The sequence below is a fragment of the Cheilinus undulatus genome, linkage group 4 (genome assembly GCF_018320785.1).
Source record: "Cheilinus undulatus linkage group 4, ASM1832078v1, whole genome shotgun sequence".
Lineage (NCBI taxonomy): Eukaryota > Metazoa > Chordata > Actinopteri > Labriformes > Labridae > Cheilinus > Cheilinus undulatus.
Genome location: NC_054868.1, coordinates 44,963,243 through 44,979,716, shown reverse-complemented (window position 1 = coordinate 44,979,716; position 16,474 = coordinate 44,963,243). Strand labels below are relative to the sequence as shown.

Here is a 16,474-nt window from a genome sequence, read left to right as displayed (position 1 = left end):
TTGACCTTGCCTGCTGGGTGACATACGTGTGTCAACATGTGTAGAGCTTGACTATTTTGGAACTGTACCTTCTCATATGAAGTTTGGAAAAACTGGAATCATTTTTTCATCGCTAAGATGTGTAATAACTTTTCCCTTAAATTTGAAATCTTTTGTTTTGTTTTTTTGGGAGAAATTATGAGATTTTTTTCTTGATCAACCTCATCCTCCTGTTTGTTAAATTTCACATCCATACGTGCACATTTTTACAGAATCAACCTTTTTCCCTGCATTGATAAAAAATAAGTTAAAATGGATATTTCTACTATGTCAAAAAGGCTAACAGAAAAGCAATGAAATATTGTCTGACCTTTAAAGTGTTTACTTAATGTATGCCTGTAATTTTATTGGCTCAACCATTTTTTACTATTTGTTTTACTCTGTGTTTATGTTGTCAATCAGAATTGTTGTTTATATTTTCTTAAAAAAAAATTAAGTGTCAAAAGTTTTTCACAACATTTTTAGTGTGTTTGGAGAGAAATTGCTAGTGGTAGCTTGACAATAATGTTAGCATCAAAAATTTAATACAAGAAAAACTCCACTTTCTGGAAAGAATAAGCTCAACATGCCATTATTTATTCATTTTAGAATAATAAATAATGAAACGCACTGTCATTTCAATTATTGATTTTGTGTGGCAGAATAAACTACATGATCTAATGAGAAGTTTTGTGTAATTTGTATTAGGAGTCTCTTTGAACGCAACATCCCGGTCGATAGGCTACAGTTCATGACGTCACATCAGGAAACTGCAGCAGAAGTATCTCGAGATTTGTGCAGAAGTTTTGAGGACAGTCGATTACTCCTCATGTCTTTGCTCGATACTGAAAATATTGAAATGAGTGCATGACTTTCTCGCAATAAAACAAGAAATTTAAAGTTTGAACAGACGAGCTAACATGATAAGAGGGGCTAAAGCTAATGATGTAAAACAGTCTGAATACGTGGTTTAAAAAAATCACTGAGGATTGGGAGTTTATTCAGTAGGTTTTGTTATGTCAGAGATTGCAGCTCCTCTAAGTATGCTCCTTTTCCTCCGTCCCAGCCCTTGAGAACATGTGGTGTCTGCTGTGAAGCTGGTTTGCCCACCTCAAATTTTTTTCTTCTTTTTTTTTTTTTTTTCAACTCTACCCTCTGTTTATAAACATGGAAAGAACAAGGTGGAGGAAAAACTTGGATAATGGATCCGGGAAGGAGCAGGAGTATATATGGATAGAAGGATTTAAAACAAACCATCCACATGAGGGCGCTGTTGTGACATAAAACTTTAGAGCGTTTTAAGATGACCCAGGCACATTTTTGTCAATAACCTTCTGAATACACTGATTCAAAACAGTTCCACTTAAGCGTTTTTTGCTATCTCATTCTATACAGATCTTTCCCAGAGAACGTGAGTGAGTGTCAACTGTAAAGCAAAACAACTAGATATAATGTCCAGATTGGTGTGTTTCTGTTTATATTGTCCTGCCTGGGGTCTTATTTCTTCATTTAACTCCCCAGCACCTTTTTACATAAATGATTTCTGGGATAAGTTTAGTTGTAAAAAATATGTTGTACTCAAGAGTTTAACAGGCATTTCTGCTCACTGTCTGCAACCCTGATAAAAGGGTCTTTGCTGAAATATTGCTGGTCCTGACATGGCGCTGTCTTGTCGGGATACTTCATCTGCTGATTGTTCCATTATTTATTCTTGGTTATTCTTGGCTGTGCGTCTTGAGAGTGTTTTGCTGAATTTACGGACCTGAAATGGATAAGCATGCTGTGGTCTGACAAGTCAACAATTTAAATTGCTTTTGGAAATAATGGCTATCGAGTCCTTCGGGCTAAAGAGGAAAAGGCCCATCCAGATTGTGTTCTTTTTTGTCAGCAGTGGTTTTGGCCTTGGAACTCTTCCATGATGCCATTTTTGTCCAGTGTCTTTCTGATGGTTGAGTCATGAACTCTGACCTTAGCTGAGGCCAGTGAGGCCTGCAGTTCTTTGGATGTCGCTATGGATTCTTTTGTGACCTCCTGGATGAGTCCATGTTGCACTTTTTGGTTGGCCGACCACTTTTGGGAAGGTTAACCACTGTTCACAGTTTTTTCCATTTGTGGATAATGGCTCTGACCGTGGTTCGCTGGAGTCTCAAAACATTGGAAATGGCTTTGTAACCTTTTCCAGATGGATAGATTTCAATCATGTTGTTTCTCATTTGTTCTTGAATTTCTTTGGATCGTGGCATGATGCGTTTCTTTGTGAGATCTTGTAGCCTACTTCACTTTGTCTGACAGCTTCTATTTAAGTGAGTTTCTTCATTCAACAAATCTGGCGGTAATCAGGCCTGGTTGTGGCCAGTGAAATTGAACTCAGCTTTCCAAGAACTGTGGTTAATCACAGTTAACTCATGATTTAACAAGGGGGGCGATTACCTTTTCACATAGGGCCAGATGGATTTGGATTTGATTTTACCCATAGTAAAATCATCATTTAGAAACTGCATTTTGTATTTACTTGGGTTGTCGTTGTGAGATATTAAAGTTGGTTTGATGATCTGAAACATTTATGTGTGATAATTATGTAAAAAAATAAGGAATCAAAAACGGGGCAAGTACTTTTTCACACCACTGTAGATACAGGTCTTGAAGCAGCATATGCCTTATTTGGTCCTCATCTTTTTTTTCATTGACACCCCGTTTATTTCAATAAGATAATGCCAAGCAACATTCTGCATGAGTCCTGTCAGCATTAGTCTGCAGTATGGGAATGCAGGTATTGGACTGAAAATGTATAGCTCAATATAAAGCGCAAAATACACTATATTGCCAAAAGTATTTGCTCACTTGGCTTGACTCGCATTTGAACTTAAGAGACATCCCATTCTTAATCCATAGGGTTTAATATGACGTCGGTCCACCCTTTGCAGCTATAACAGCTTCAACTCTTCCGGGAAGGCTTTCCACAAGGTTTAGGAGTGTGCTTATGGGAATTTTTGACCATTCTTGCAGAAGCACATTTGTGAGGTCACACACTGATGTTGGACAAGAAGGCCTGGCTCTCAGTCTCCGCTCTAATTCATCCCAAAGGTGTTCTATCGAGTTGAAGTCAGGACTCTGTGCAGGCCAGTCAAGTTCATCCACACCAAACTCTCTCATCCATGTCTTTATGGACCTTGTTTTGTGCACTGGTGGACAGTCATGTTGGAACAGGAAGAGGCCATCCCCAAACTGTTCCCACAAAGTTGGGAGCATGGAATTGTCCAAAATCTCTTGGTATGCTGAAGCATTCAGAGTTCCTTTCACTAGAACTAAGGGGCCAAGCCCAGCTCCTGAACAACAACTCCACTCCATAATCCCCCCCTCCACCAAACTTTACACTTGGCACAATGCAGTCAGACAAATACTGTTCTCCTGGCAACCACCAAACCCAGACTTACCCATCAGATTGCCAGGTGGAGAAGCTTAATTCGTCACTCCAGAGATCGCGTCTCAACTGCTCTAGAGTCCAGTGGCGGCGTGCTTTACACCACTGCATCTGACACTTTGCATTGCACTCAGTTATGTATGGCTTGGATGCAGCTGCTCAGCCATGGAAAGAAGAATGAAGAAGAAGAATGAAGGTCTCTACACACCGATCTTGAACTAATCTGAAGGCCACATCAAGCTTAGAAGGTCCGTAGAGATTGACTCTGCAGAGAGTTGGCGACCTCTAAGCACTATGCGCTTCAGCCTCTGCTGACCCCACACCGTCATTTTATGTGGCCTACCACTTTATGGCTGAGTCATTCCCAATCGCTTCCGCTTTGCTATAATACCACTGACAGTTGACTGTGGAATATTTAGGAGCAAGGAAATTTCACCACTGGACTTGTTGCACAGGTGGCATCCTATCACAGTACCACACTGGAATTCACTGAGCTCCTGAGAGCGACCCATTCTTTCACAAATGTTTGTAGAAACAGTCTGCATGCTTAGGTTATTGATTTTATACACCTGTGGCCATGGAAGTGATTGGAACACCTGATTTCAATTATTTGGATGGGTGAGTGAATACTTTTGGCAATAAAGTGTACAACAATGTAAAACCCCACACTGTTGGATATACATCGGGCAAAAATTAGAAAGAATTCCACTAACAGTACTTCAACAATTAGTGTCTTCAGTCCTCAGATGCTTACAGAGTGCTGTTAGAAGAAAAGGAGATGTAAACATGATCCTGTCTCAACTTTTTAAAAACTGTATTGCAGGCATCAAAATCAGAATGTGGGTATGTTTGCAAAAAACAAATTATATTTAGTCTTTGTGCTGTATTCAGTTGAATAAAGGTTGAAAAGGATTTGCAAATCTCTGTATTATTCACATTTTATACAACATCCCAACTTTTCCAGAATTGTGGTTTGAACATAAATCAGTCCCCTTTAAACAACAACTACCAATAATTGTAAACTAATGTATCAAAATAAACTCTAAACCAAATAGAAGCTTTAATATCGTTAAAAGCAGAACTGTTAAGATTCTCCTTTGAGGACTGGCATATCATACGCCACAGCATCAGTGGAGCTTACAGGCATATGCTATGTTTACATTTACCTCACTTCCATCGTTATCCATCGTTGTCAGTTACTGTCATTTGTAAATGAGAAATTCAGATGTCAGGCTTGCCTTGCTTTGTGTTGCAAAAAACAATTTTAATCTTTATTCCTATGAAATTTGTTAATTCCATTACTGTGTGCACAAGCTACAGAGGACCACCCAAGACCTGTAGTCATTTTTAACTTTCTGGAAAATCATAAAACCCATAGCCTCCTCCACTGGGCTGGCTACAGGCTTTTTTTTTTTAACCAGTCCTTTGTGTTGTTTCTTTAGCCTGCAGCCTCAGACCGTGGCACCAGCTTGAGTTTGATGGGCCGTTTTGGAGCCAGCATGCCCAGGACATCCATCTCAAAGGGGACCTGGCAGGAGAAAGGCACATGAAGAGAAAACTAGTGCAATCAAAGCCAACAAGGCATAAAAGTCTACCTTGTTTGTTTTAATCTGCAAACAAGCTGAACTGTTAGAAAAGGTAGAAACATTATGCAACAAACAGATAGCTTGTCATCACCTGGACATTATATAACCCTCAATATCACAGTCAATCTGGCAAGTTGAACATGTTTGGTCTTACCTCAGTCTCCTTACACACAGCGAAGCTGTACCTCTGGAGGATCTCCACTATTGCTAGTCTCATTATCATCAGAGCAAAACGCATCCCGATACAGTTTCTTGGCCCGATCCCAAAAGGCATGTACGTGTATGGATCAATATTGTCTTTGTTCTCCTTGCTGAACCTATGGGAGCAAACACATACAGAATTGAAAAAAACTGACCCTCAGCGGTTAAGATTTTCTCCAAACAGGTTTCTTTCCTCACCTTTCTGGTTTAAACTCATCTGGTTCAGGCCACACATCAGGGTCCCGGTGCATGGGCCATGTGGGTACCATGACAACCATCCCCTTTGGTATCACAAGGCCATTAATCTCCACGGAGGCCTGAGCAACACGCTCCAGACGTGCAGCAATGGGGTACAATCGGAGAGACTCGTTGATAGCGGATTCTAGATACTCCATCTGCATGAGAGCCTGGTACTCTACAGGAGCCTGCACAAACACAGAGACACTTTGAAAAAGATTTCTATCTATCATGACTTTATTTTTCTCTTTTTTACAGGAGACCACAACTCTGATGTACAAGGTAAAAATAAGAGCTTCAACAAACTGCCCTAACCAAACTACTACCCAAGCAGCAACCTCTGGAAATAAAAATGGAGCTCAACGGAAGTCTCTTCTTACTCATTCATTTGTCACCACTTGTTAATATCTCTCCCTTCTTCTTTCATTCCCTCTTCAGCTGATAATGGGCATCTACTCTCTTAGGCACTAAGCTAATCAGATTCTGCCACAACCTTGTATGTCCAATCACCATGCACCTGACATATATATTTAGATTTATTTTTGGGCATTTTATGCCTTTACTGACAGAGGAGGACAGTGGACAGAATCAGCAGACGCTGTAACCCTCCTCCACCCCGGCCACCTCCACTCAGTTAATCAGCATCTAGTCTAGATCCTCACAGGTCTTCTGCTCATCTCTAGTCTCCATAGGGGTTCCTGCTGTCGGCCCCTCTACCCCTTCAAGTACACAAAGTAATCATAATGGAGTCTAATAGCCAAAGACATCGTGCATTTGTCTTTCATTCAAATTTGAAAAATGGACTATTGATAAGCTTGTATTAAGTCTCTTCATAGTGAAATTAAGCCACTGGGGAAGCACAAAAACCTGCAGTTTCTCAAGTGTCCACTGGAGGCTGGCTGCAAAAGCCAAAAATGTCTAACCTTGCAAAGCAGATGGATACGCCCATTTCCGTGTATGTCACTGGGGAATCTATCTTGCAAAGCTCCCATCTGAACCGTTTGGGCCCGTTAGGAGGTGACAGGACCAATCAGTGAGGAGGGGCAGTGCTTTCGGGCGCGGCGGATTTGTGACGTAAGCAAGCAGCAACAAGAAACCAGTGCAATCATGGCAGAAGACATTAGCGTTGATGCTGCTAAAGTGTAAGTTTTAACTTGACGACATTTCTTAGTGAAAAGAAGAACAAAGAACAGCAGTGGGTTGTTCTCTTAAAAAAACAACAAAAGTCGTGTACTGACATGTCTACAGTCGCCATGGTTCGTGTTATGCAGTTCTCTATGGATTTACTCCTCGGTAGCAGCTACATCACATGTTTTGTTGCACTGATTGGCCCAGAAAGATGTGACAGACAGAACGTTCATCCAATCACCCTCTGATTTTTTCAAAGCCTCTGCCCTTTCCTAAATGCTGTGTATGAGAGGTTTACCAGATGGATGTGTGAAACAAATCCAGGTTAAAAAATGTCCACTTTTGCAGCAGAAATACAACCTGGTTCAATAATCAAATTTGGTCCAGTTAGTTCTTTTCTTGACTGGCTCACACTGAACAGAAGGTTATTTTTGGTTTAATAAAGGATAAGTTATTTCTAACGAGGGGTATGGCTGATCTGACTGACAGATCAGGAGGGTCAAAATTCACCTCAGCCCCTTGAAACCTCTTTGCCTGCCTGTCACCAGGTTGACAGAAAGTTACTGTGAGACAGCATTTTCAGTAGCGTGCAGTTAGGTTTTAGTCAGGGCCAGCTGTAACTAATTACTAACCAAACACTATTTTAAGGTTACTTTACAAAGAAACGCCAAATAAGCTATTTTAAATATGAATGCCAAATGCATGACCACAGTATTTACAGTGGAAAGCAAATTAATCACTTCTTAATGCTGGTAACAGATAGAGAGCGTGTGTGTGCCGTGCATGTCAGAGTGTAAGAGAGAGTTTCACTTTTGACCTAGAAGCAACACCAAAAGCATATTTAAGCAACGCCAATCTTATCCAGGGAGAAAAACTAGCTCTCAACCATCACTTGTAGCTGAAATCCACCCTGTGATCCTTCCTGATGAATCGCTCTGACTAGGATGAATGATTTTAATTGAGCGACATTCATAATGTGACGGTCTAAGACCTAATGTTTGATAGCTGCCCTGGTGAAGCTCCACTGCTATTCCATGAGCCAGGGCTTGTACTGGTGAATAGACAGGTCCAGCTAAACAGCTTGTTCTGCTCCAGGCTTGCTGTCAACTACTCATAGCAATCATAATTCACCACTGTTAAATGGCGCACAATTTGTTGGCTTTGGCCTTCCTCTAGCTAAGCTAAGCAAAGATTAAGGGAAGCAAACGAGTGCCTTAAAAATGCCAGCTGAAATAGGTCCAGAACTGTATCAATGCCTGCTGCCAAATCCACCCCCATTCCCATTATATCTGGCTAATAAAGCGTCATTACTTTACACCTGACCACAGGCCAATCACATCCACTTATTTAAATAGCAACACCCAGGCCAGCACAAGATACTACTGCTGACCCCGGCAGAGGATAGGAGCTGTGATGAGTTAAGGACGTAGGAAATTTCTGTTCAGCGCCACAAAATATAACGATTCATTTTCTGAATAGAGTTCCATACTAGACAAGTAACTGATTCCACACACATTTCAGAGTAACTTTTTAATTCTGAAAAAAAAATATCATTTTTATTTTTAACATGGTTAGCAGTGCTAGCCCTGCTGCTCCTGACTGCACACCTCTGAGCATTTCAATAAGATAATCCCAAGACGGGTTTCAAGGGTCAGCTTCAGAAGTGGTGTCACGAGACTACGTCCATGTTATATACAGCTGGTGCTACCAATGTACCTTGTTGGGGAAGGTGGCGTCGATCTCTTTCTGTAGCTTCTTCATAACATCAGGGTTTATTGCCAGATTGTAAGCCAAGAAAGTGAGAGAGCTGCTGCTTGTTTCATAACCAGCTAAGAGGAAGATCATTGCTTGAGAGAGGATCTCATGGTCGCTTAAACCTAGGGAGATGAAATGGGATTTATTTAAGACCATTTAAGTTGTGCTTCTATTTATGTGTAGGCACTGCATGTCTGTGTATAGTATGTGTGCTACCTTTTTCATGAACTGCTCCACTGGGGTCATTCTCCTTCTGAGAGTCAATCATCAGCTGAAGAAAATCCACTCGAGCCTTCAAGTAAAGATAGCTTTATTTATATCTTTGATTTTGCTTTTACAAAAGGTTCATATAGTAAATACACACATGCACAGACAGTCTTACCTTTTTCTTGTTGGTCTTCCGCTCTGTCTTTAACTTTTGCAGCGCAGCATAAAAGAAGTCAGTGACAGATGCAGGGAAGAAGGAAAACTCAAACTTCTGCAATACTGGACCCATAAAGGGGAAGATAGCTGGAGTAAAGCAGAGAGCAACACAGTTATTAAGGACTGCAAACACTCACAGTAAGCCACCTGATATCCACCACGTTCCAAATTATTATGGAAATGATATTTTTCTCTGGTTTTCCTAAATAGTCGATGCAAATGAAAGTCAGTATAATTTTAAGGTTATCAACCATTAAGGCATAATTCAAATTTTATTGAACAAACCTCCCAAAGATAACATATTTTTTTAAAATAAACTCAAAATGCACTGTTCCAAATTATTACGGACAACAGAGTTTCAGAACATTTTACAGGCTGCAAAGAACTGAAAATGGTCATTTGTTGAATTTGCGGCATTAGGAGGTCATATTTACTGAAATCAAAAGCTATTTCAATCGAAAACATCTTAACAGGCCAAGTTACATGTTAACATAGGACCCCTTCTTTGATATCACCTTCACAATTCTTGCATCCATTGAACTTGTGAGTTTTTGAAGAGTTTCTGCTTGAATTTCTTTGCAAGATGTCCGAATAGCCTCCCAGAGTTTCTGTTTTGACGTGAACTGCCTCCCATCCTCATAGATCTTTCGCTTGAGGATGCTCCAAAGGTTCTCAATAGGGTTGAGGTCAGGGGTGGATGAGGATCACACCTTTTATGCCCATAGCAGCCAATAACACAGAGGTATTCTTTGCAGCATGAGATGGAGCATTGTCATGCATGAAGATAATTTTGCTACAGAAGGCACAGTTCTTCTTTTTGTACCACTGAAGAAAGTGGTCAGTCAGAAACTCTATATACTTTGCCAAGGTCATTTTCACACCTTTAGGGACCCTAGAGGGGCCCACCAGCTCTCTCCTCATGAATCTGGCCCAGAACATGACTCCGCCCCCTCCTTGCTGATGTCACAGCCTTGTTGGGACATGGTGGCCATCCAACCATCCACTACTCCTCCAACCGTTTCTGCTTGTGAGCATTGGTTAGGGGGGGCTGAATAGTAGGTTTATACACAACTGCAAGCCTCTGGAGGATCCTACACCTTGAGGTTGGTGGGACACCAGAGGCACCAGCAGCTTCTAATACTTGTTTGCTGCTATGTAATGGCATTTAAGCAGCTGATCTCTCAATCCGATGAATTTGTCCAGCAGAAACTTTCCTCATCATGCTTTTATCAGCACAAACCTGTCTTTGCTCTGAATCAGCCACATATTTCTTCACAGTACGATGATCAGGCTTAAGTTTTCGTGAAATATGTAGTGTTTTCATTCCTTGTCCAAGACATTACACTATTTGATGCTTTTCAGCAGCAGAGATCCTTTTTCTTTCCCATATTGCTGAAACCTGTGGCCTGCTTAATAATGTGGAACGTCCTTCTTAAATAGTTTTCCTTTAATTGGGCTCACCTGGAAAACTATTTATCACAGGTGTCTGAGATTAATTTCAGTGATCAATAGAGCCCTGAGACACAATACCATCCATGAGTTTAACTGAAGAACAAAAATTGAATGTTTATGACACTAAAATCCAATCTGCATAATAATTTGGAACACGGTGTAAATGTTGTTGGTTAATGTGACAACAAATGTTCAAAATTGTAAAAAATATTTTTTTAAACACAAAAGTTAATTTTGTACCAACAAGGAGGAGGAGTGGGTTTAACAGGTCAAAATTTAGCATCTTCTTGATGTTAATGACAAACGGGTCTGAGGGGTTGTTGAGTGAGTCAATGTCTACACTGAAGGCTGTGCTGGTCACTACGTCCATACTGTAAGGTCCAAAGAACCTAAAGAGCACACAGACACATCAAATACTGACTTTCACACTTATACTGACTGGATTTCAGACATTTTCTGAACGACAAAACTTGAAATGTTGGATCATTGGTGTTCTTACTCTTTCAGCTCCAAGGGCTCATCTCTGTCGGATTTCTTTTTCATATTACTGATCAGGTTAGCAGAGTGGCGTTTCATTATGTCAAACATCTGAGGATCAGAACGAGGCAGATGGGAATGATAACAAACAGGTTAAATAGAATACAGGAGGGCAAAAAAAAAAACAGAATATTTAATTGGGATGCAAGATATTATGGGTCTGAAATGAAGAAGAAAAGCTGTTAAAGAGGCACTGCTAGACTATCGGCTCAGGGGTAACTGGCCCATATTTAGTGGTATTGCCAGCGGCAATAAAATAGTTTAAAAAATGGAGTGAGTCAATCCATGTCAACCACCAGATTAAAGTAACCATCTTCACAGCATTTTTTAAATTATGGCAACAAAAAAGATGTAGAAGAGCCAATAGACAACGCACAGAGGCTACATCTTTAAACAGGCTATTTTTAAGACACCCAAAAGTACTACAAGATAGTTGCGAGGGGTCACAAAAAAGTTGAAAATGTTTAAAACAAAGAATTTTGAGCATAGTAGAAGCCTGTACCTCTTTCAGCTTCCTTGAGGTGAAGGAAGGAGAGAGGACGCTGCGGATCCTTCTCCACTGATCGTCCTCAGCAGTGGACACAGCGTCATACAGGGGTCCATTTAGGTAGAGGTTCTAACACGGTTAGAAAGAGAGTTAGGATAAGAAGCACAAAACCTTTATGAGTGAATGAATGAGTTTTAGTGAAAGGGTACATACTCTGCGGTTGGTGAAGAGAGAGTAACACTCCTTGACCAGAACAGTTTTGACCATGGCGGGGTCTGTGATACACAGCACAGGCTGACGACCATCGAAAATGCTAGAAACAGAAAGTGAAGAGAAAATGATAATCATGAGGGACATTTCTGTGCAGTCAGACAAATTCACTTTGTAAAATCAGCATTATAGCACCATGTAAGGAGATGTTCAATGTCAACAGACAAGCAGCTCAGAGGAAACAATTAAATTTACATGAGATAAATGCAAAAATTCTCAGTGAAGTAGGCAGACTTACCCCCATGTTTTACCATATTTCTTGTAGCAGTCTTTATCAAGTTTGAAGAAACCCTAAACAGACAAGAAGATTATATTCTAAATCAACATCAGTTTATTTTAACAGGACAACAATCAATACCCTCCACTGATCTGAGCTATATGGCAGAGAAAAGGCCTCTCCTCCCTACTAAACACATGAAAAGTCAGCTGTGTGATCACATCTTCACTTCACAGCAGCAACAACTCGCAAAACAAAAATGAATAAACCTTATCAAACTGAAGGGATCATATTTCAAAATGTACAGAGACACTTTTGTGGTGAAAGGTGAAATAGTGCCTTAAAATTTCATATTTAGATGCAGAGCTGTAACTGTGGGCAGTCGGGCTTGTGGCGCAAGTGGGCCCCTTTGGATAGAAAGTGGGCCCCTAGTGGGAATGTGTCAGTAATGGTTCAAAAATGCATCCTTTTCAAGACCATTCTAAATCATATAAGGACAGACTATCTGGTACATATACCCTCAAACCATCTCTGTCATTGTGTTACAATGGAAGAAGAACAAAACTAGAACTACACATGCGAAGCAATATCTCATTGTCATATAAACAGATACAATGCACCTAGCTGTGTGTGCATATCTTATATGCATATGCTTGATTCTTACCTAAAAGCCACACTGAGGACTATCTTTGCTGGCTTTGTTTATATTTCCTATTTAGGAAAAGCAATTTCCAGCATCATAACTCAGCCTTGTGTACATTTGAGCAAATATTAACAAACACTGATGGAAACAGGAAGTGCAGTCTTATCTTTCACTGGATTAGATAAATTAAGTTCAAATATAGTCAGTGGCCCCAAACATGAGATGTGGGACTGGGTAAGACCTACATGCATGAAAACTAGTACACATATATTCAAGAAAATGTACAGGAAACACAACAAACAGCTTAAGGTCAAATTCTTGCTTTTTACCGATGGACACATTGCACTTTTTTAACAATCTAGTCCAAATGATTTTATCTGATTGACTCCAGACTTTTTTTTTTGCTTATACTAGACAACCTGGACAGTTGAAGTTGTGTGAAAAGTGACTTTTCACTATAGGGTGGAGACATGATAGGGCCCAGACTTACACTATTTTTTTTTGTATATGTTTTGCAGTGAAAATGCACCAATTGTGCCTTACAACCTTTAAGTAATAATGTCAATCATCACCGAACTCCACAGGGGTGATCACACATTGATCCTGGATACATTCATGCATCAGTATCATTACTTTGTCACAGCGCCCCCCTCTGCCAGTTGGACATTTCCTCCTCTGATTTTTGTCTCAAAAACATTTGGCTCCTGCACACTATTCATCCTAGGCTTAAGATTTTGGGTCTACATATGGGTCATCATAAGACCTACAAAAAGCCTCTTGGACCCATGTGTCCAAATCCCAACAGGAAGTCCACCAGGTTCATCTCAATTTCAATATAAGTTGTAACTTTTGCATACATCATTCTGTGGTTTTCAACATTCTCAGGCAACACAACAGCATCACACTGAACACACCCACATGCAACTATCTCATGACAGCTCCCCCACTGGCAACAGGAAGTGATAAATTTATTTATTTCTCTTACTGTATTAAACCTATCAAGCTCTGATTTTATAAGAACAGCTTGAGTATTTGTCCACAACACGTACATGTTTTATTAAAGGATGTCTCAGTGGTGATGGCGAGCACTTGATATGTCGGCAATTTGACAGAAGGTTGACACGACTCTCATATGCCACATCTGATTTCATTCATATTTCTGTTGTATGATCAAGGTCTTCCCCTCTACACATTCAAAGGTTAATTTAATGGTGTTGCTGTAGCACCACCTGCTGTAAAAAAAACAGTAACACCTCTGAAATAAAATTTCCAATATTCTTTCAATTTGAAGTAATGAAAATATCAATCCTACCCAGATCACATCTCGGTTTTCATACTGACACCTAGTGTTGACAGCCAGTACTACCTCATATATTAAGTGCAACATGCTCATACTGTTTTTACTTAATCACAGTCCAGGGAGGACTCTCCTCACTCTCTCTGCTGTGCAAGAGCACACTGCATGGTGTACCAAGAATTGTTTTACACCGACGCTCGCCATGCACTGGGTGTGAGAGCCCTTCAGTGCTGCTTGCAGCCCGAGCTAAGCTTGAGTTTCACTGCATTTGGCATACTTTTCTCAAGTCACCATCCAAAATTAAAAAGTCCTTTCTCCCCCATATCCCTTGTTGCCTTGTACCATTATGCAGTTGTATCATTAAAGTTATCTTTAAGAGAAAATTATTTCTGGAAAGAGCATTTTGACCCATATTGGCTGATGGTTCTATAAGCAATGACACAGACTGCTAAAATAAAGTGGTAAAAACTATCAAACAGTGTCACTCTACTGAGACTATAAGAAATGTTCATTTAAAATCAAGTGAAACTCCTTTTAAGATTCAAATCTAGCTTAGACCTCTGAGAGTAAGAGAAGACAGGCTTTGCGGTCAGTATTAACATTATTTAAGCATGTTTTGATGGGAGTTCCATTCATGGGACATCATGAATCTTCTCAAACTTAACGATCAGGAGGTTTTTCTGTCTGTCTGAGATCCTCTCAGCTTAGCGGAGAAGCAACACAGCAGTGGGGTGTGGCTTCAGTTGGCATGTGGAGATAACAAATGTGATATAAGTTTAGCCAAGCAGAAAAAACCCAGCATTTATTAATAAATCAAACAGTCCTTAGAGAGTTTTTTTTACATATGTTTTGCCCAGATTGAAAACTGTTAGTAGAGATTCCTGTGTATTTTTCATAATAATGTAAAAGTTTAGAAGTACTTATACTGATCCCTACATTCAAATTTAAAACATGATTATTATCTATCTTAGTACATAACATGGACATATAACAAATATTTTAGTCCAAACTGTGGTAGCATTGGTGTTTTAAGTTATGATTTAAAAGGGAGAAGACTAAAAGACTAATCCACTCAAGTAAAAGTGTAGTATCATTGAATAAAATTCACCTTAGCAGAAATAAAATGGCTGGTCTGTAAATGTATTCAAGTAAATTTAAAAATGAATTCACTTAAAGCTTATGTAAGGGAGTAATAAATAGTTAGGTTTGACATTGGAGCGGTGGGGTTAATGACAAATATAACTTTTTCAAAACAACAAGGGAATATGAATCTTCAACTATGCTGTTTAATTGAAAGCACACCTTTAAAATTGAATTGCAGTGTATCTGCAAATTGCACTGTTTTCAGAAGTCGTTCTCTATGTGCTGACTGTCTGGTGAGAGCAAAGGTCAAATAGTTGGCTACTTTCACCTAACTGATGGAAAGCTTGGATTACCACTCTTCAATTTATTGTTTTTGTTTTGTAGACGCTGTAATGTTTTTGTTTGTGACCACCATTCTTTAACTTTTTATTTTTGTAGATGCTGTGTAATATGGCAAAAGTACGATTATTTTCCCCAAAAATAACGTGATTAAAATCAGAAGTTTTCAGAACACTCAAAAAGTATTAGTAGGCCTACACAAAAAAGCTAAAAAGAGTAGTAATAGTAGACGTGGCACAGGCCCGTGGTGGCTGTGGACCCGAGGGTTGTGGGTTGTTCCTGTTTTTATGCACACAGGTGGCAACCCTAGCAATAAGGCAAAGTAAAGCAAGGCTAAACACGCTAAAGCAAGGCTAAACAAGCTAAAGCAAGGCTAAACAAAGTAAAGCAAGGTTAAACAAGTTAAAGCAAGGCTAAATAAGCTAAAGCAAGGCTAAACAAACTAAAGCAAGGCAAAATAAGGCAACAGTGGCAATCTCGGCTGTCCGCGACTCGACAACGGCATTCCCAGCTCGTCGCTCACGAAAGCCCAGCAAAGCACAAAAGGCACATATAAAGGCAAACACAACACAACCTTGGCAACAATCAGCGCCCTTCTGCCCCCGGAACCGGAAATGCTGCAGAGAGCAAGGTGAGCTCCGACAGGTGAATTTTTCCCCCGGGGATGAGCGCAGCGTCACCAACAATCCGTAATCAGCCGGTTACATCTGGTGTGACGCCTCATTTACCAACCTTTCTATATGCCAGCATGTTGCCGAAAAAAGGCACCGGAGTGGGACCAGGAATGCCCATTTTCTTGAATGTGTCGTACGGCCACATGGCATACCTGTGTTAAAAAAACAAATAAAAGAGAAAAAAAAAGATTTTTATTAGGGATGGGCGCTGGGAAGAAACCTGCCAACTCGAGCATGTATAATGTTAAAGATTAATTAATTGATTAATTGATTAATCGTTATATATGTTTAAAAACATTTATACATGGGCATATATATATATATATATATATATATATATATATATATACAGTGCTTAACAAATTTATTAGACCACCTGTCATATTTGTCTCAGAGATCATCCAGCATCATGAAGTGCTTTAATGTGGACTCTTTCATTTTCAGTGAGCTAGGGTTTTACCATTTTGAACAAGAATGAGGAATTTCAAACTGAATTCACCTTTTTATACCCAAATTTGAGTCGACTCACTGGGCCGCTCTGAGAAATCAGAAATTAATCAAGCATAACATTCAACCACTAAAACTCATTTTCCTCTTCAGGAATGCAAGTAAATAACTATAATTTGACATATTAATCAAGAAATAATAATGTGCTTTACTATTTTTTCAGTTTTTTTGAAAATCAGTAAATTTGAAAATTCATGGA

General features: G+C 39.7%; 1 protein-coding gene across 1 annotated transcript; it reads right to left on the bottom strand.

Annotated features, from left to right (window-relative positions):
- Positions 1-4,408: 4,408 nt before the first annotated feature.
- On the bottom strand, positions 4,409-15,781 carry LOC121508311 (cytochrome P450 3A40-like). The gene is made up of 12 exons (XM_041785061.1): positions 15,669-15,781; positions 11,754-11,806; positions 11,459-11,558; positions 11,261-11,374; positions 10,721-10,809; positions 10,462-10,610; positions 8,729-8,856; positions 8,563-8,638; positions 8,308-8,468; positions 5,425-5,651; positions 5,180-5,342; positions 4,409-4,967 (listed from the first exon to the last, which is right to left on the bottom strand). The coding sequence occupies exons 3-12, from the start codon at positions 11,510-11,512 to the stop codon at positions 4,878-4,880; spliced, it is 1,251 nt and encodes a 416-aa protein (XP_041640995.1). The 5' UTR covers positions 11,513-11,558; positions 11,754-11,806; positions 15,669-15,781; the 3' UTR covers positions 4,409-4,877.
- Positions 15,782-16,474: the final 693 nt, after the last annotated feature.

Coding starts and splice junctions, on each gene's coding strand:
- LOC121508311 (XM_041785061.1), bottom strand. CDS start 11,512: ATGGTCAAAACTGTTCTGGTCAAGGAGTGTTACTCTCTCTTCACCAAC. Junction 10,611..10,720: donor GAGCCCTTGGAGCTGAAAGA/GTAAGAACACCA, acceptor TGTGCTCTTTAG/GTTCTTTGGACCTTACAGTA. Junction 8,639..8,728: donor GGAAGACCAACAAGAAAAAG/GTAAGACTGTCT, acceptor CTTTACTTGAAG/GCTCGAGTGGATTTTCTTCA.